This window comes from Gymnogyps californianus, chromosome 3 (assembly GCF_018139145.2).
Source record: "Gymnogyps californianus isolate 813 chromosome 3, ASM1813914v2, whole genome shotgun sequence".
Classification (NCBI taxonomy): Eukaryota; Metazoa; Chordata; class Aves; order Accipitriformes; family Cathartidae; genus Gymnogyps; species Gymnogyps californianus.
In genome coordinates this window covers 70,580,521-70,600,554 of record NC_059473.1, presented here as the reverse complement: position 1 = coordinate 70,600,554, position 20,034 = coordinate 70,580,521, and the positions used below count along the sequence as shown (strand labels likewise).

At 42.4% G+C, this 20,034-nt stretch overlaps 1 protein-coding gene across 1 annotated transcript; it reads left to right on the top strand.

Annotated features, from left to right (window-relative positions):
- Positions 1–2,923: 2,923 nt before the first annotated feature.
- On the top strand, positions 2,924–19,485 carry HSF2 (heat shock transcription factor 2). Its single transcript, XM_050893955.1, has 13 exons — positions 2,924–3,067; positions 6,789–6,897; positions 7,116–7,243; positions 8,057–8,181; positions 11,146–11,221; positions 12,398–12,459; positions 12,573–12,657; positions 13,535–13,704; positions 15,006–15,275; positions 15,847–15,952; positions 17,565–17,618; positions 18,229–18,313; positions 18,533–19,485. The coding sequence occupies exons 1-13, from the start codon at positions 2,924–2,926 to the stop codon at positions 18,820–18,822; spliced, it is 1,704 nt and encodes a 567-aa protein (XP_050749912.1). The 3' UTR covers positions 18,823–19,485.
- The last annotated feature ends 549 nt before the right edge of the window (positions 19,486–20,034 follow it).

The following is a 20,034-nucleotide window of genomic DNA, read 5'->3' as shown; positions in this document are numbered from 1 at the left end:
AGGAACAGGATCTGCTGGGGCTCAAGGGGTTAGTTGAGGGATATGGGAAGAGATCTGTTCTTTCTGAATTCCCAGCATTTCACAATACCCAAAAAGTTTTAGTGTTATGTTTTTCTGGTGAGGGGAGGGTGAGAACTGTATTGTGAAAGACTTAAATAGCTGGACCTGTCTCAGAACTGATAATTACCAGATTTATGCAAGCTGAATGGAGGAAAATTTTACTGCAGAGTGGAAAAAGATGATTGATAGCACTGCTCATGAAGATACTGGGAAGTCAAATAGCCCTGGGCTAAAGACTGGTGAGTTCTACAATTGCTGACTTGTAAAATAACGTAACAGGAGGCTTTATGAACATGGGCAAGCAACTACCTTGTGCTCAGACCTTGTAAGATAATAAAAAACTAATTGAAGGGTTACTTGACTTGTACATCGCTAACACTTTATGCTAAGTATTAAATTAATAACTTCCAGTTCTTAAGCCTTAAGGCTTCAGAAGAAAATTTTTTTTCCTAAACTGAGGTTTAGCAAGAAAGGTTAAAAGAATTCCCTCAGCTGTAAGACGCTGGAAATCAAGTTATACAATGGTCCTTCTCACCAAGATGATGTTCAGTCTGCTGGTGAAATGCAAAAAAATTAAGTGCATGGTTCCACTTCTGTGAGCAAAAGATGTTGATATAGCATTTTACCTTTTGAAATAATTCAACATTTACAAGCACAATTTGAAATATTGTCCAACAATTCTGCAAATCAACTCCTATTTTCAAATGTATGTTGTAAACAAAAAATGTAAGATGGAGAGCAATACTGTGTCCAGATTAAATCACAACCATATTCTCCCTGCTTATCTAGCATTTGTAGCTAAATGGAACCTGGTAGGAGCTTGCTGCATGCACGTCAGTATGAAAAATTACTTGGACAATTACTGTAAACTTGTGCTTAAATTTAAAAGGCATTCTTTTTAAGTTTTATCATTCCAAATACTGACCTTGAAAAGCTAAGCCATAAACTTAGTAACTGTGACTTCTGCTCTCAGGAATGATCTAGTGAATGTCAGTCAACGAGTTTGTTACAGGCTGTTGATGAGAAAAGAGAAAGCTGTGTGATATACAGCTTGAAATGGAAATATTTAAATTCATTCTCCTGCAGGCTACCAGACTAGAGGTTCTCAATTTTTTTTTTCTGTGCCATTGTGCTTTATTCTCACTGCAAACTGAAGCAGATCAAGCTGACTTTGATTCTTTGAGACTTTTTTGAGAACTCTCAACAAAATAAAACATCAGTAACACTGTCAATTGATGAGGATTTGTTGTGAAAATACTAGTTTTAGTTCCATAGAACAATTTCTTAAAAATTATTTGCAATTACGTTTGTGATTGTTTTGCAAAATACGTGGTAGAGTATGGAAAGAAATTCATTTTATTGCATTCTACCATTCATTAGGCTGTTTTTCTAGAGATATCGTTTTGATTTAAATCAGTTGCTTTTCAGAGTCTCTGTAGCCAATAGGTCTGAAGTCTAACCACAACTTGCCTTGGAGAGAGGTCTCCTTAGGGACTGCCTGACTTTCTTTCTAGAGTTAGCTTGGATGTTTCTGTTGTGCATATGCTTCTATTATGTGTTCTTTTTCTTAGAGCATGTATATAATGATTTACCATGCTATCTGTGCCTGTGTTTTTCAGCTGACTAGCTATTTCTTAACCTTTCTACTAGACCTTTCTGAAAACATAGGATTGGGTAGTCTTTTTAAAAAGGCATGTTCCCTGCACCTGTAAGTTACTGCTGAGACCTTGCTAACCTGTTCTGCTGCGCTCCCTGGATCCCAGTCACAGGCAAGAGCAGACTGCTGAGAGATAACAGCAGAAGGGACTCTTTCAACTAGCTTTGAAAAACCTGAACAGTTTTGTACTTATTTTCCTTGAAAATGTCATCAAACTGAGGAACTTGAAAACTCGGAAGTCAGATTTTTTTTTTTTAATTATTACAACTATGAGAAGCTTGAGGACGATAGGTGAGGCGTCTCCAGCTATGCCTACATTGGCAAGTAACTTGCCAAAATGGAAGTCAAGCAGTAGGTCGAAAGGGATGGTGCTGAGGCTTTTTGTTTGGTGGTGCTTCAGCTATAGACGCTGTCTCTATCTCCACTACATGTTTGATACTTCCTAAAGGGAAGGGATTGCATAATCTTTCTTCAACTCAGGGACTTCCCAAGGAAGCAATACTGTCCTTAACATCTTATACAGCTGATATTAACGCATGGTCTATAGTAGGTGTTAAGCCTGTCGTGTGTAGTGCTGCGCCTCGGTGGGGGGGAGACTGATGGACATCTTAGCAGATGCTGTCACAGCTGCTGCAGACCTCTGCGTGCCCTGAGCAACGGGCTTGATAGGGAGATGCCCAGTACCTGCAATTGCGGTCGCCCGCTCTGTCCTCCGTGACCTCCGTGAAGGCGGAGGACAGCCTTTCGCTAGAGGCCGGAGACGAAGAGCTCTCCCTCAGCTGTTCCTCAGCCTCTTGCCGCGAGCCCGGTGCCCCGGCGGGAACGGGCGCCCCGCCCACCGCGGGGCCCCACCCCCAGGGGAGAGACGCGCCCCCATTGGCCCTGGCCCCTCCACATTCGCATGGGCGGGACCCACCCGCCGCCGGCCTCCCTCTCGGCGCACCGCCCCGGGCGGGCGAGCGGCCGGCTCCGCGCTGTTGTGACACGTGAGGGCGGCGCACGTGGGGCCGTTATGTAAAGCGCGAGGGGGAAGGGGCGGGGAGGCGGCGGGCCGGCGCGCACGCGCGCGGGCGGCGGGCCGCTGCGCATGCGGGGGCCGCCGGGCGCGCAGGCGCGCGCGCGCGGGGCGGGGCGGGGGAAGGCCGGTCTGGTTCTCCTCCCCCTGCGCCCCTCCCCCGGCCAGACGGCGGAGGCTCCCGAGCGACAATGAAGCAGCAGCAGCCGCCGCAGCCCGCCCAGCCCCAGCCCCAGCCGCCGCCCGCCGCCGGCGCGGGGGTCCCGGCCTTCCTCAGCAAGCTGTGGGCGCTGGTGGGCGAGGCCCCCAGCAACCAGCTCATCACCTGGAGCCAGGTGCGGCGCGCGCCCGCCGCGGCGGTTGGCCGCCCCGCCCCCGCCCGCGTGCGCGGGGCGGCGGAAGGCGCCCCCTCCCCTTCCTCCGGCGGCGCCGGGCAGCCCCTCCCGCGCCCGGCGGGCAACCGGGGCCTGCTAGGGGAGGGCCGGCCGGCCGGCGGGCCTTCCGCGGGGCCCGTGGCGTCGAGGGGGGGGAGCGGGCCTCGGCGCGCGTGGGAAGGGTGGAAAAGCCAGGCACGCCTGCTGGGCTTGGTCGGGCTCCCCTCAGCCGAGCCGGGGGAGCGCCCCCCGGCCGAGCCGCCGTGCGGCCGCTCTGGGCTGTCGCAGCCCTCCCAGCCCGGGGCGAGGCTGCTGGGGAGAGGCCGGTTCGCCTCGCCGGCCCCCAGCCGCTGCCTCGCCTCCGGCTGCGGGTACCTGGGGAGTAGGAGCGCCGGTGCCCGCCGGGGAGGCGCGTCCCCTGCCAGTCCCGGGCCGCCGGTGGGGGGACCTGTTTGCCGGCCCCGACTGAGCAGGCTGGGGGCTTCCCCGGGAGGCGGTCGGCGGGCGTCCCTGAGCTTGGGGGGCGGGGAGGGCAGAAATCCGAGAGCGGTCGGGTTTCGTGGTGCGCTGGCGCGCGGTTTCTCTTAATCCGTAGCACGGGAAACGCGGAGCTGCGGTGGGATTTTCCACCGCGGGCTGGCGAGCTCCGAAGTAACGGGGCTCGCCTTTGGCGAGCCGGGAGCTGCGTGAAAGCGTCCTGCTCCGGGGTAAAAGAAGATGGGGAGGTCGGGGTGTGTGCGTCTCCTGGACACGAACCAAACAGGACCGCTGTTCCCCCGTCGGGCACCGATCCGGATCCAGCGGCGTTTATCGCGGGGGGGGGGGGAGGTCGGGGACCGCCGCGCCGCGGTGTGCCGCCCGGAGGGGCGGCGGGGCTCGGGCCGGCTGGGAGCGGCCCGCGCTCATTGGCGGGCGGGCGGGCACGTGGGGCCACAACTGTTGCGCTCGGGTGGCGTCGTCCCGGGTTTCGTGTCCACCTGCTGGAGCGGGCGGGCGGGCACACACACACACCCGCACCCCCCGTCCCCGGTCTTGTGCAGGGACGGGTGTGCCGGGGAGGGGGTGGATGACGAGCACCTCTGTGGACAAAGTCAAATTGGGTACCCATCAGTAGTGATGCGGGGCGGGGGACGACGCAAGTGTTGATCTGCCTGTGTTTATTTCAGTAACTGAAGTCCCTGTCCTGAGAACTGCAGGTTAAACGTGTACAGTGGCCGTGTTGATATACATCCACTTTGATTGTTTTTCTAAAAAAATGGAAAACCTGAATTGGGTGTCCTTTCATCTTGAATCCTTTATAGGCAAATGCAGGCTGTTGTAGCGGATCAGAGCACAAACTTTATCTTAAAATATTGGAAGGCAGGAAGTAACCACCTTCTTACAGTGTAATGAAGGGCTGACAAGTTTGCTTCAGTAAGTGTCATTAACTCAAGATAAATGCTAAGCAGTTTTTTTTAATAATAACTTCATTTTTCTCTATATCTTAGATGTTTTTAAAATAATTTATATTAAAAAAATCCTGTTCTCAAACTATATCAACATCTTCAAGTGGTGTTGAGATGGCAGCTCTCAGCTGAATTTATTTTAAATGCTCAAGCAATGACGAAATGTCTTCTTAAACATTTTACGGATGAGTTACCAATAACCAGCCAGTACTTCCTGAAGAAGGAAGCGGGTAGACTCGGTAGATTATGGCAGCTTTTTCTTCTAGGTTTTTTTTTCTGTTTTCTGGAAGAGAGATGCTAAGGGCTATACGAACATGCAGATGTTGTCTAGCTTAAGAAGTGCCATTTTTGCCACCTTATGCTTTTAATGGAGACTTTCCATATTCATTGCTTATGTTTATCTCAAGTAAGCATATCAAGGCTATTATTAGGTATCCTTGTATTATTTTCTTAATTAAAAATAAAGACTAATTGTTTGAGATTCTGCCAGGGTGTTTGTGGAGGGAAAATCCACTAATCACAGCTGATGTTATCAGCATCCAGCAGTTCTTGTGTGGGGGAAGGTATTGGGATCACTTGGTGCACAAGTGATGACATCTTTTAAAAATAAGCTATGTCAATATTATGGGGTACCAGAAAGTGTACCAGGTGTAACAGAGGAGGAAGAGTACAGTTACTATAATATTTCACTTTCCTCCTGTTTAAATCCATATCCTTACACTGTAAGGATAAACACCATCTGAAAACAAACAGCCAAATTTTGTCTCCCTGCATACATACATCAGTGAAGCCACGGGTACATGTTGTCTGTGGAAACACGTACAAGGAGTACCAAATGAAGTACTTGGAAGATTGCTGCATGCTGCAGTCAGTAACAGTAAGACTTGAAAACAGTATTCAGCTATGTAGTAATGCTTCAGTGAGTTCAAGTCAGGCCTTGACGTCTGTACAGCTTTGCTGTAAACGACTGTCAGGGCGACAAGAACTGGTAGATGCGTTTCCCAGATTTTTCTGTGCTAGGCCTGAACAATGTCAAAGTGACAACGAAGTGAGGCGCTGCATGAAAGCTGTCTGTTGGCGTCACAGGTCACTGTAGTGCTGCTTGTTTGAGTACCTTCAGCTGGTGAGTTTCATTAATGCATTGGCTAAAACGATCTGTTCCTGCTCTTTCCTCTGCTTCCCCTTTCCCTTCCACTGACTGATTTTCAGAAGGAGGTAGGTAGGCATTACTGGGAAGTTTTCATCCCTACCCTCCTCTCAGTCTTAAGCTCCTAACTCATCCAATGGTGAGCCACTTATAAATCCTGTTTCTGAAAATCCTTGCTGGTTTGTCAGAAACAAGCTCTTGGGCAAGAATCTTCACATGGTCTCATGGTTGGTCCTTCAGGCTTCTTGGGATCATAAAACTGCTGGCGTTGGGGGGTAAGAAACAAATGTGACTCGTTGAACTAAAGGGCTTCTAAGAAGATGCAGTATCAGTGCTGACGTTTGTCAGAGATGATAGGCTTCTCATTAAATACGGGGTGAGAGTACTGTGGATGTACAGACAAAACCTAAACCATTTTGAAGTAGCTAACTTGGATTCTGCCAATTACTTGTCCTTTAGTTAATGGAGCACAGTCACTGAAGAACAAAGAGCTGAGCCTTCTATTTTAGTCAAAGCCTGTGGATGAAATCAAAGATCAGTCCTCCCTCACAATTGGCATCCCAGGAGGAGGGGGATATTGCCTTGGGTGATTACCTTTTTGGTAGCTCCAAAACCCAGTGGACACCCTCAGCTCTTTGCCTACTCCATTTGCTCTACAAGTCCTATGAAACTAATCATGCTTTTATACTGGAAAGCAGAAGGGACTTTCAGCTGCTTGTTGGTGTTTTTTCCTTGCGCGGTTTCTTTGTTAGATTCCTTCCCAATACTTTGAAGCTACGTACAAAGCTGATGGTATTGTCCTGTAGTGAAACTGTGGTAATTGTTGGTAAACAATTCATTTCTTGAGAAAGCAAGGAGTAACAATAGAGGTGTTCCCCTTAAGATACGGATAGCAATGTAAATTGATAATACTCTGTTGCTTTGCAACTCCAGGGTTTGTACACTTTTTGTTGTGGAAAATTGTAGGCAAGCAGATCAGTTACGTACTGCATGCACAAAGGAAACATTCCTATCTGGTGATTAATTCTAAAAGCCCAGCGTGTTTTCTGCAATGGTCTTTAAGTAGTTTAATGTGTGTCTCTCATTTTAGAATGGCCAGAGTTTCTTGGTGTTGGATGAACAGAGATTCGCAAAAGAGATTCTTCCCAAGTACTTCAAGCACAACAACATGGCAAGCTTTGTCAGACAGTTAAACATGTGTAAGTTCTTGGGTTTTTGCTTTCTAGCATAGTTCTAGATCTGTACATGTTTAGTTACAGACAATTTCCTTTGAGCAGTGGCCCTGTGTTCCCTGCAACTAGGATACTGTCTCTCATCCTCAAAACTGGTAACAGGATAGTTGGAACAGCATAGTTTGAATTTCTTAATGTGGGTTTTGAGAGGGTTTTGGGTTTTTTTCTTTTTCTTTTTTTTAAAGATGGCTTCCGTAAAGTTGTCCATGTTGATTCTGGGATTGTCAAACTGGAGCGAGATGGTGCCGTAGAGTTTCAGCACCCGTATTTTAAGCAGGGCCGGGAGGACTTGTTGGAACACATTAAAAGGAAGGTTAGTGAAAACTCAGTATGTGGAAAACTTGTACTAGTAAGTATGAATGAGTAGGAAAGTTCGTGTCAAGTTTAATTGCAGGATTGCGAGTGCAAATGAGTTTGGAATTTGGGGAAGCAAACTGCGCTGCTCTCATATATATCTTGACTTGTTTAAAGATATTTTGGGGGATTTGACTAGGCTCCTTTATCTAACCTGTTTAGCTGTCGTTATAATAAGTTTCAAATTCAAGTTTCAAGTTATGCAAATATGACATTTTGCAGATGAGTATTAGAAGAAGTGCAGGGCATGCTTTGACTTTACCATCAGTAGTATAACAATCTGCTTGTTTATGTAGCTTGTTTCAGAATAAAGCTACTGTAAGCATTAAACTTTCCACTGAAGAGAACGGGGGGCAAACCTATAAACATGTTTGTTATGCTGCTAAATGTAATTCTGAAGTGTGCTCTGCTGTTATTGAGAGTGAGGTGAATATAGATGCCAAATAGAAATATGGCAAGTTAAACTGTGGTGAGAGGGATGTACTTACTAACGTTGGGTTATTGTGAAGCAGCTGTGATGAAGTAGAGCACTTAGGAGAATGCGTGAAGAATCTGAATGTACACAAGTGGTTGTAACAACTAAAGCTACTGTGGTGACAGCTGTAAGAGGACATTTCTGTGTGTTGCTGTATTTTTTTATTTGATGCTTGGTTTATTAACTTAAATACATAGTTTATCAACACTAGAAGAAAATATACTTGATCACCAAAAGAAAATAATAGTTAACAATGAGTAAAGGAAAGTGTTGTTTCTGGATTCTAATCTTTTAAAGGTTTCTTCTTCGAGACCTGAAGAAAACAAGATACGTCAGGAAGATCTCTCCAAAATAATAAGTAGTGCTCAAAAGGTGCAAATTAAACAAGAGACTATTGAATCTCGATTGTCTGCTTTGAAGAGGTAAGTTGCTCCGTCAGCAACTGATCCCTAAAATTGAGTAATTCTTATAATAAATGCCGGACAAAGACCTGATTTTAGGTGTCTCTTGATTTCTTATTGCCTAACTTTAAATATTGCTTTAGGAAAATAAATTTCAATAAAAGAATTGCATTAAAAAGTATTCTGATACGGCTAAAAGTAATAGGCAATGTTGGTGTTTGAAGAACTGTCTAGTAGTGGGCAATTAAATACACCTTTAATAATGGTTCCATAATGCTGCTGAGGCTGAATATTCAGCTTGGCTTTTAGCATGAAGTATGCTCTTTTACATCTTCGAGTTTGAAGTAGTTACTGTGTTTAGTTTGAGTCAGAGTTTGGTTTGTGCAAATTGCTTATAATACTTTCTTACTACAATTAATGTCTTTGCTTATTGCTTTTTATTTTCCTGTTGTTGTCTTCATTACCCCACTGCTAAAAATTGCAGAAGAGTTAATGCCTATGAAAATCTGTTTAAAAATCTAATTTGGAAATTCATTAGTTACCTCAGTGACAGAGGTACAGAATCTAAAATCCAAGTGTAAATAGAGTATTTTTAGAATTGCATTATTACCTATTTAGTAATTAGGGTTTATTCTCAACAATGAGATGTGTGTCACAAATTACTTAATCGTTTAGAGTATGTAGATAGAGACAGGCTATATGAGCATAAGCTCATGCACTATAAGTCACAGCACCTCAGCAGTAACTCTATCTCAGGACTCCGTAACTTTCGTTAACTTGAAACCATAAATGATTGTGTACCTCTGTGGCAGAAGTCAGTGATTAGTTCAAGTTTTAAGAAGTAAATGCTGTCATTTCTAGTCTTCAGTTCTAATTACTTGAGTGGTGGAATTTTTGGAGGCAAACTTATTTTGTCTAGGAAGAGTCTTTGTTAGAATCTGGCCAGTCTAGAGTAAAAATGTTCATATTCACCCTTTTCAAATCATAGACGAATTTGGGTTGGAAGGAACCTCAGAAAGCCATCAGGTCCAAACCCCTGCCCAGAGCAGGGCTGACTTTGCTTGAAATGACATCCAGTTGCTAACGACCTGGCAGTTTGTAGAGATGAGAAGATAGAATGGGTGGTCTTTGACATCCATATTGTTGTCCCATGAGTTTAAAATGATTGAGGTAGAAACTGGAGCTAAATCAGAAGGCCTAGTCCTACAAAACACATGTCCTGGTTTCGGCTGGGATAATTTTTTTCTTAGTAGCTGGTACAGTGCTGGGTTTTGGATTTAGTGTGAGAATACCATTGATAACACACTGATGTTTTAGTTGTTGCTAAGTAGCGCTTATCCCAAGTTAAGGGTTTTTCAGTTTCCCATGCTCTGCCGGCAAGCAGGTGTACAAGAAGCTGGGAGGGAGCATAGCCAGGACAGCTCACCTGGACTAGCCAAAGGGATATTCCATACCATAGAACGTCATGCTCAGTATATAAACAGGGGGGAGTTGGCCGGGAGGGGCGAATTGCTGCTCGGGCATCAGTCAGCGGGTGGTGAGCAATTGCATTGTGAATCACTGGGATTTTTTCTTTTTTTTTTTTTTTCCACCCTCTTCTTTTTTTTTTGTTATATTCCTTTTCATTACTATTATTATATTTCATTATTATCATTATTATTGTCAGTATTATATTTTACTTCCGTTATTAAACTGTTCTTATCTCAACCCACAAGTTTTACCTTTTTTCCCCAATTCTCCTCCCCATCCCACTGGGAGTGGGAGGCAGTGAGGGAGCGGCTGCATGGTGCTTGGCTGCTGGCCAGGGTTAAACCACGACAACATGTTAATAAAGCTGGTGAGAAATTGAGAAAGTTCAGAATCCCTGACTTCAGTTGCTAAATTTGTGATGGAACTGTACTTTTAAATTGTATGTTGGACATAGGAGCAGTTTGAGGAGTGAGTAATAAGCTTCATCATAGTGCATATAAACAGCTGTTTCTGAAAACTTAGCTTAAAGTTTCTTAAAAACCCAAACACCAGTGGAGGGATTTTCTGTCTTTTTTGGCATACATCTGTGTTGAAAACTAAACTGCAAAAGAGAGGAGGGTGGTATGTTGTCTTTCCTTATTCATTGAAGCTTTCGGTATTGATTATCTACCTTTTAATAAGCTTTATGCTGTTGGAAACAACGAGGTTCATGGATACGATAGCAAGGGCTGCTTTACAGCAGTTTTTATACTTTCTCAGTAACTGGACTCCTGTGAGTACTGGAGCAACGAAGGTTTGTAAAATGGCAGTGTTTCATGAAAACTGCCATCTCTGCTGTGCTCCTATTATTTTTTTAGCACCTAACATGCCCCTTTACTGGAGGTAATAGAGGCAACTGTTAGGATGACCTACAGCTGCGTATGTGACTTGAGAGCTTGTTCTGTAAAGATGCTTTCAAGGTGGATGTGCAGTTGCTGACAAGTGGCTTGTGTCTAGCGAGAGGTGTGTGAGGGAGGACAAACAGGCTTGATATAGATGAAGAACTCTGTTTTTTAGTGGTGAGAGGAAACTGCGTTCTTACGCTGTTTGGTCCTTTGCTGCTGCCAGAAACCAGTTGTATGCTTGATTTTTTTTTTTTATTTAATTCCTTAGGATTTAATTACTAGAAGGAAGACGAGAAGATAACTTTGTTACAGAAAAGGACACAAAATAGTTAATTTTTAAATGCTGAATGTATGTATATTAAGTATTGCCAAATTGGGGATTTTTTTTTATTTTATTTTTTTTTAAAGGGGCTGGAAATTCTCTGCAGGCTATTTGTTGTGTTTAGGTCTCCATTTTTTAATTATTTGACGAGGCTGCTGACTGCGTGACTCCCCTCCCCCCCCCCCGCCCCATCTAAAAACTCATTTCACAGAGCTTTAATGAAGCCAGCTAATCTTTAACAGAAATCATTAATGTCAATATTTTAAAACTTAGTTTTAGTTTGACTTTTAAATCATCGTTTTCAAACAGAGAGAATGAATCCCTTTGGAGGGAAGTGGCAGAACTGAGAGCAAAACACTCGCAACAACAGCAAGTTATTCGGAAGGTAAGGCTTCATTCAAGTGTCGTATGTGAATGAGTGCTTCTGAACTAGGAATAATGTGCCACATGTTACTTCGCTTTGCACTCACTTTTTTTTGTAGTGTGTGAAATGTCTCTTTAATAGAAAAAACAACAGGGTGGTGTATGGTGAACAAATCTTTGTGAAACAAACATTCAGTGTATTTCACCACATAAGCAGAAGATAAGGCCAAACTCTTGTAAACATTTTCAAAGAAAGGTTCAAGAGCATCGTACATCATGCATTAAGGTCCTCTTAAAATGGTCCATCCATTTTTTATTACTTCAGGAATCGGATGACTAATACTCCGTGTTGGATGATCTCGGGAAAAACTCTTTCTCACTGCAAGAATTACAAAGTTCTGTATTGGAAATTCACTGCTGTCCCACTTAGCTGACCCACAGACTATATTTCTGAAGTTCTCAGAAGAACAGATTATTGCGTGGAACCCACTGATAATATGTTAGCTTAGCTTAGTTGAACAGTTAGATTTATGATCTACCAAAACTGATGTAAATGCAAAGAGTTCACAGATTTAATTTTTTTTTACATATCAGAAATAGCACCACTGAAAGCAGCCTTGTAGCAGAGACTCTTACGGATTATTTTTTTCCAGTTTGTTCAAGCCGGATACATACATTTAATCCTTAAATTTAAAACATAAGGGAAGAAAGTCTAACATTTCAAAAGGAAAGGCAGCTGATGAATACTGTTAAGTGTACATGTCATTTTTTCTGAATCTGTCAAAAATGCCTTTCACCAGAACCAGTATTTACAGATACAGGTTACGTATACAGTCAACATCCCTATGTGCCTTCTGTCATTGCTTATTAGAATTCTTCTAATAGTTTGAGTTACTGGATGTTTTTCTGTGTACTGTATGATGTAGTGTAAAAGTCTACTCTTATCGCCTGCTATGTAAAAAGCCTTCCTCAGACAACTGAATAACTGTTCTTTTTAGATATTAGCAGCAGTGTTTTCTGTTCTACCACAATTTTTAACTTTTCTGAATAGTTCTATATGAAAGTTACTACACAAAATAAGTGTTCTGCTGTTTATGTGCAGATTTTATTATTGAAGTCCTGCTATAAGATATCTTGGTACTCTGAGAGAAACAATTACAGGGTAGAGCGACTAACAATAGTGTTCTTTTCCTTATAGATTGTACAATTTATTGTTACCTTGGTGCAGAATAACCAACTAGTGAGCCTAAAACGCAAGAGGTAAATATGATCTTGAAAACTTGCTGTCCAGTCAATATGCCGACATGGTTTGTTGACTAAAATCAAAGAATTAGTTTTGAGATGGCTTTCTTCCTTTACTCTTTCTGATTTAGGCCTCTACTTCTGAACACTAATGGACCTACAAAGTCGAATGTATTTCAACAAATTGTGAAAGAACCAGCTGACAGTAACCACCATGTAAGTTTTCTTCTATGCGTACTATTTGTTATGATGAAGGAAGGAGTGGAGGGGGGCAGACAGATCAAGTAGCTTGTCTTATGGGGAATAAAACATAGCTGTGTACTGAGAGCTATCAACTTTTAGAAGTGATATGCCATGTTGTATTTCCTTCAGAAGACAAGTGTGTTGATAATCACTATTCATTTTTCAGTATAAGCATGTATAAGCCAGTTAACCTGTGTATTAAATAAAGCTTGATGTGATCCCACTGAAAGCAGTTAGCTTTTAATAATAGTGCTGTTAGAAATAGCATATGTATGTTGTGTTGTTATCTCTGGGAGTTAGGTGCCCCTCGCCCCATACAGGGACAAGGATCCAGCATGTTGCTCTGAAAGGCAGCATCCAGCCCAGCAGAATCATGTCAAGTTGCTGTGCTGTTTGAATGTGTCATGCAGCAGAAAGTTATTTTCTGCTGTCCAAATAATGGTTGGTGGGGAAATGATTAGAATGAGTGCTGTAGCATGGTACCAGAATTAACAGCTTTATAACAAAGTACTATTTAAATGGCAGTCACTGTTTTAATATTTTTAGTCCTTGTGTAGTCCTGTTGTCGCAGCTTTTTTGTTGCTTTTGCTGACAGTGCTAGTATATTTTTATTTCTATGCCTGTAGTATTTGCCAGACATTTTTTTCTGTAGCTGCTATTCTCCAGCTTGTTCATTTATTTGTATGTTTTTTCTATTAAATGTAGATGTATACAAACAGCTTGTAATCTCCGAGGTGTAGGAAAGTTCTTGCACCTCTCCAGAATTGAAGCATTGTAAGATACAATAACACTCAGAATGCTGAAGCTCATTGCCCTTCCGTCCCCTGACTCTTTTTGAAATAATTCTCAGGTACCTCTCAACAGAAATGAGGGCTTAAAACAAAGGGAACAGATTTCAGATGACATCATTATTTACGATGTCACTGAGGATGTGGGTGATGAAGAAAATCCCATGGATGATGAAGAAAATCTTCCCGTTACACCAGAAGCAAATGAAGATACCACTTCAGATTCTTCCAAGTAAGTAGTCTCTAGAAGTCTATATAGATAATTGGCTTTCAGTGTTGTATAATATCCAATAATTCAGATGTCTTAGATAATTTTTTTTAATGAAGTGGTCAGAATTATTCAGTACTCCTGCACATAGAGAAGCTTCATCTGTGAATTCACACTAGGTTCTGATTTTATTGACCTCTGGATTTGTTCCAAATAGTTAATTGGCTGTTGGAGCTTTAATAAGCTGAGGATAGAAACTAGTAAGCAGCAGTCAGTATTATTGCACCCTTGTTAAATATACTACTTGTCCAAAGACAGAGGAAGTGATGTCGTCTTACTTTTGGTTATGAATACAGACAGGAATGACTTCCCTTGTTTTTACAGATTTTTATGGAGAATAATTTGCGCGTGCTGTTTGTCAAGCATTGGTGTGGTCTTTGAACTTTATTAAGCCACTTAATTTAAGGGTTTTTTTTTCCAGTCCCAAGTGTTTTGTGACTATGTTCCTTCCTGTCTGTACTAGAGAAGCAGTTCATCTTTCAGCTGTGAGCAGTTGAAACTTGGTCCAGGGATTAAGATGCAACTCTCTTCCTGGGTTGCATTGTATTGATATGGCCTGTATTATGCCTCAAGGAATAAAACAGATATTTCTCACTTATACTTGAACTAGTACTGTTGTTCTTGTTCAGCTGATGTCTGGGAATGCATTCTCTGATAGAAAAGCTTCACGAAGATAAGGCTGTGATAGAGAGGCAGCACAAATAACAGCTACTTAAGGGTTAAGAAAACCAGAATATGGATGAAAGCAAATTATTTGAGGCGCTCTCTTGGTTTTTAGGTTGCCTTCCTGGTATACATGACAAGGTTAATTAACTACAGCACTGTTGACTGAGATCCTTTATGTTATGGATGCTCCAGAGTTGATTCTGTTCAACAGGAAAGATGCAAAATATATATCGTCTGTCTAGTTTGATGGCCTCATATGCTTTGGTCCACTTCATACATACTTTACATTTATATGCGAGCTTTATAGTTGTTTTAATGCAAAAAATATCAGTGTTCCTATATCTTTTTAGTAGTTGTTATTGTGGTCTAGCACAACAGTGTCTGCTAGCTGAGCTCTATTAACTGTATTGAGTATTACAGCACCATATCAATGGAAAATAGATGTTTAGAGTATCTTGCTGTGTTTCATATTAAAAAGCAGTAGGAAAGTTTATTTCCTTGTAGTAGCTTAACTAAAATGAGAAGTAACTAAACCTGTGGAATAGTACCAATTTAAATGAGTGTATGAAATGCTTTAATTCATTTGTCTCATATTACAGCTGTAGTCATTCTCCCGATATTGTAATTGTGGAAGATGATAACGAAGAAGAATATTCCCCTGTAATTCAAGGCGATAAAATCACAGAATCAGTTGCTGTCCCAGCTAACGATCCCCTCAGCCCTGTCAGTGAGAGTACAAGCCCACTCATGTCGAGTGCTGTACAGCTGAATAACCAGTCAACTTTAACTGCAGAAGATCCGGTCTCAATGATGGATTCCATACTCAATGAGAATGGAGTCATTTCACAGAATATAAATCTTCTTGGAAAGTGAGTAGCCTGGTCTTTTGTTTCTTCAAGTATTAGAACTGATTGTTTGACTGAAGTAAAAAGAACTGAATAGTAGCTTCTATGGAGAACTTTAAATTTATAGGTCACCTTTATTCCAGCTGGTTTCTAAAGATCCTTCTGTTTTACATATTTTAAGATGGGACCTCTGATTTTCATCATGAAGCGAGTGAGTTGGGGTGCATAATCTGACAGTGTAATGTTGTGGATATCGTTGTTTGAACTGTCAGGATTTATCTGCGTAGCTCTTGCAGGCGGATGGGACTCATTAGGGCTACCTGGATGCAAGAATCGCATCTCTGCTAATGTCATGTCACGTGTTATGTTGATGTGGTATCTGTTTCGGAGCACCTGTCTGCTTTACTTGGGTTCTCCTCTAAAGAGGCTAAAAGTTTTCTTTTTTTTCTAGAGGTTGTTTCTAATGAAAGACTTAGTTCATTCTAGTTCTGGTGAAGATTTTTAGATGCATGTAGTACATCTGTGTAAAGCTTAATTGTGAATTTCTCTTCCTTTTGTTAAGGGATACAGCAATAAAATATTGTTTGTCTTCTAGAGTTGAACTTCTGGATTATCTTGACAGTATCGACTGCAGTTTAGAGGACTTCCAAGCTATGTTGTCAGGACGACAGTTCAGCATAGATCCAGATCTCCTGGTCGATGTAATTTTCAATGTTTATTTTAAGTATTTTGGTAATACACTACAGAAAATATTTGTGTGGGTTGTTACTGTTTAAAATAGATTTAAAACACAACAGATTTTTTTTTTTTTTTGGTCTTTCTTTCCTTTAAAAAAGGAAAGTTATAAGTATTTATGAACATGTGTTTCTGGGGCACTGATATAATTCTCAGTGCTACACCACTGCTCAAGCAAATGCTTAAGTTTTTGATTGAAGAATGGCTTTCTTAATGAAATAATGCTTATATTTGCTGCTACATGAACTCGGACACCAGTTAGATTAATACAGTTGCTTTGAAATAGCCCAGCATATCATCTGTGGTCTTCTCAATGAACTGGGGTTAAAAAGGCTCTTGGCATTTATTTTACAAGTTTCTCTGCCATTTCAGGTTATTTCTTAGGAGTATGTATGTGTTCTCAATTTCTCTTCAGATTTATATCGAGTAGAATGGTCTAGGTTGGAAGGGACCTGTGCAGGTCATCTAGTCCAGCCCCCTCGCTCAAAGCAGCGGCAGCTTGAAAGTTAGATCATGTTGCTCAGGACCTTGTTGACTCAAATTCTAAAATCTCCAAAGATGGGAGATTCCACAGCCTCTTGGGTGCCGGTTCCAGTGCTTGACTCTTCTTGTTAAGAATTTCCTTATGTCAGTCACAATTTTCCCTGCTGCAGCTTGTAACTCTTGTCTCTTGTCCTCTGTCCACCTCTGTGGAATTTGTCTTCTCCGTAACACCTCTTTGGAAGCAGTGGCAGAGTGCAGTTATCCTCCCTTGTCTGCCCTCTCCAGACAAGATTAGCCAAGCTCCCTCAGCCTCTCGTATGTCATAAGCCCCCAAACATCTGTGGCCCTCCGGACGCCCTCTAGTTTGAAAACTCTCGTGCTGGGAGGCCTAAAACTGGACACTCTTCCCCGAGCGGCCTCAGAGGCTGTGCGGAGAGAAATGATTGCTTCCACTGACCTCCTGGCTGTGCTTTGCCTGTAGCAGAGCATGCCTCCCTGCAGCAAGGCCATGCTGCTGGCTCGTGGTAGGCTGTTGTCTACCGTGACTCCCAGGTCCCTCTCCGAGGAGCTGCTCCCTGTCCGTTTGTTCCCTAACCTGGGCCCATGCATGAGGTTATTGTGTCCTAAATGCGTTTGGCTGTTGAACCTGATGGAGTGCCTGTCAGCCCCTCTTCCAGCTTGCTGAGATCCCTCTTAACGGCAGCTCTGCTCTCCCACACATTGATGACTCCTTCCGGTTTGGTGTCACTTGCAAACTTGACCAGGGTGTGTTCTTCCTTACTGTACACAGAATTCTCCATGCAGCAACGTAAGAAGGAATTGGTATTTTAAGACTGCAGCAAACCATGTTAGTCTAAGTTAGACGTAATGCAGTTGTTTCCTTTGTGACTGAGGTTCATGGAATTCCAAACCATTACACTCCAAAGCTAGGTCGTCTTTGCAAAAGTGGTAACTACCTATAAATAAACTCTAATCCTGATAGAGGGTGAAAACTTTAAGCACAGGGATTATTCTCGTACATGCAGATGTGATGTTCTTGTATTCTTAATAGCAACATTGAGATACCTAAAACTTGATGTGTTTTGTCTTATTCAGCTTTTTACAAGCTCCGTGCAGATGAATCCCACAGATCATATCACTAATACCAAAGTAAGTCTTAAATCCATTGCTCAATGTACACAGTAGTGAGAGATGCAAACTTTATTCATCCTTTACTGTTTTCTTTACTGGTATAATAGCACTTCTTTCATGCTCTGGCTTTGAAGACTTCCATGAGAAGAGGAAGGCTGCAGCTGAATTCACCATTTGTTAGGCTTTAAACAGAAAAGGGAAAAGCATGCTAATTAATGTCCTTTAAAACTCGTATTACCTTGAGGCCAATACCTGTACGTTGTACCAGTCCCTTGACTTTTGTATCCTCTAAGGTTTTAGCACTTGCAAACATGGTACACACTTTGTCAGAGTGGTTTCATCTGTATTGTCTGGTGGGAAAAGAAACAGAAGAATAAGCAGCAGAGCAAAGATCCAGCTCTTTGAATTTGTCCTGTTCATTTATGAGCATTGGTTTTGGTTCTTGCTTGAGTAAGCCTGTGTTTCCATTTCACATTTTCTCAGCCAAGGTCTGCTAGTGTGGGTAACCAATACCACTGCATCCCTTTGCAAATAAAAATTTGATTTTTTTTCGTAGTTGGTCAGCTGTGCTCTACTGTTATTGGAAAAGGCTTTAAGCGTGTGTTTAAGATTTTGCTTTCGTTTCCAGATGGAGACAAAGGGAATAGAAACTACCAAGAATAATGCTGGCCCAGCGGCTTCACAGGAAACACAAGTTTCTAAGCCCAAATCAGGTTAGTGGTAGAGTTTTGTTGAAACAGTTTAACAGTTGAACAAGCGTTGTTTTAAAAAATAACATAACAGTTCTTTAATCACTCATTTAAAACAAACATCTATAAAGTTTGTTATTAATGATTCTTTAAATAAATTCTGTGGGTTGGATTTTGTTTTTTCCTTCTGCACGTAGACAGGCACGTGAACTGATAATGTTTTGGGAATTTCTTTTCCCTTAGATAAGCAGCTCATACAGTACACCGCGTTTCCCCTCCTTGCATTCCTTGATGGGAACCCAGTCTCTGCCGTCGAGAGCGGGAGCTCCGTGGCTGAAACTCCTTCCTCTGTTGACAAAGCCCTGGAAGTGGACAAGCTCCTGGAGAGCAGCCTGGATCCCGAGCCCACCCAGAGCAAACTGGTGCGGCTGGAGCCGCTGACGGAGGCAGAAGCGAGCGAGGCCACGCTGTTCTATCTATGTGAACTTGCCCCAGCACCCATGGACACAGACATGCTGTTCTTGGATAACTAATGTCATGGGGACTCTGTATATAGTCATGAAGATGAACTATTTATTTAGAATATCGTTTGGTATATGAGTTTTTTGTAAATCACTGTTTTATGTAACCAGGTAACGTGGAATCTAAAATACCTTTCCTATGCTACTTCCTACAAGCAACGGTTTAACTACATGGTTAGACAAGCTGTTAGGCACAGTTGGCAACACCAAGTCAGACTGTTACTGTACTGCTGTCAAATACTTGGTATTATACATATCGCTACATATCCCAGGTAACTGAACACTTGTTAATAGTAAGCTTTGATTTATGATTTCTTATACTTCTGGTCTTACATATGATGACGTAAACTAGTAGTGTATGGTTAGGGAGCACTGACTTTCTGTATCTTGGGTTTTTTCTATTTTTTACAACATTTTGTTTAACAAACATGAGGCTTTTTTGGGGTGGGGGGGGACCAGGACCTGATGTAGGCTTTTTTTTTCCCTGCTTGAACTGGGAACAAAGTGCCTGTACCTTGCTAAATCTTGGTTCTGCCTTACTTTCACTTCAGTGGAAGTGCTCACACACAGCACAAACTGGGGAGAAGTTCTTTACAGCTGCCAGGCCCCTCGACTGCATGAGTACTTCTAACTTGGACCATCTACTCTGATAAAATAAATGTTACTTCAGTGTGATGCTTGTTAAGAGTTGTCTCTCATTCCATGTGCCAGGTGGGTGTGGATTCAACAGCCTTTTTCACACCTTAGTTGCTGTGCAAGGAGGTCTGCTTCTATGCATGCTTATTGGAAAATAGTTTCATTATCTCCGAACTTCAAGGTTTATTTATAAGCCTCCAAAACAAGTGGCTCATGCAGCAAACTGTTTTCCTTTAGTGGTACACAAAGGAATGTTTCCTCCTTTGTTTTCTTACTGAAAACTGTGGCAGAGCCCCGTAGCTTTCCTTCCAGTGGAAGAGCTCTACCCCTACTCAAAAGGCATGTTTCCATTGTTGCTTTTACTGAAGTCTTCCATGTTTATTCAAGCGAACTTACTGTAGTTGTCTTCTTACACAGCTGAATGCCAGAGGGGTTACTGCAACGCTAGGTGAAGGTGCAGTTGCCACACTTTTAACTAAATCATCTCACCCAAGCTCCTGATTTAATATAAACAGTAAGTTACACCATAACTGAAGATAAGAGTTTTCTTCCCTCTCTGCCCTCAAAGCTGCAGCTGGGGAGTTTTGA

What these genes read in the sequence shown, in the direction of transcription:
- HSF2 (XM_050893955.1), top strand. Translation starts at nt 2,924, where the DNA reads ATGAAGCAGCAGCAGCCGCCGCAGCCCGCCCAGCCCCAGCCCCAGCCG. An exon ending in GTGAGCCTAAAACGCAAGAG is followed by an intron (nt 12,460 to 12,572) that starts GTAAATATGATC and finishes TTTCTGATTTAG; the next exon opens with GCCTCTACTTCTGAACACTA. An exon ending in AATATAAATCTTCTTGGAAA is followed by an intron (nt 15,276 to 15,846) that starts GTGAGTAGCCTG and finishes TTTGTCTTCTAG; the next exon opens with AGTTGAACTTCTGGATTATC.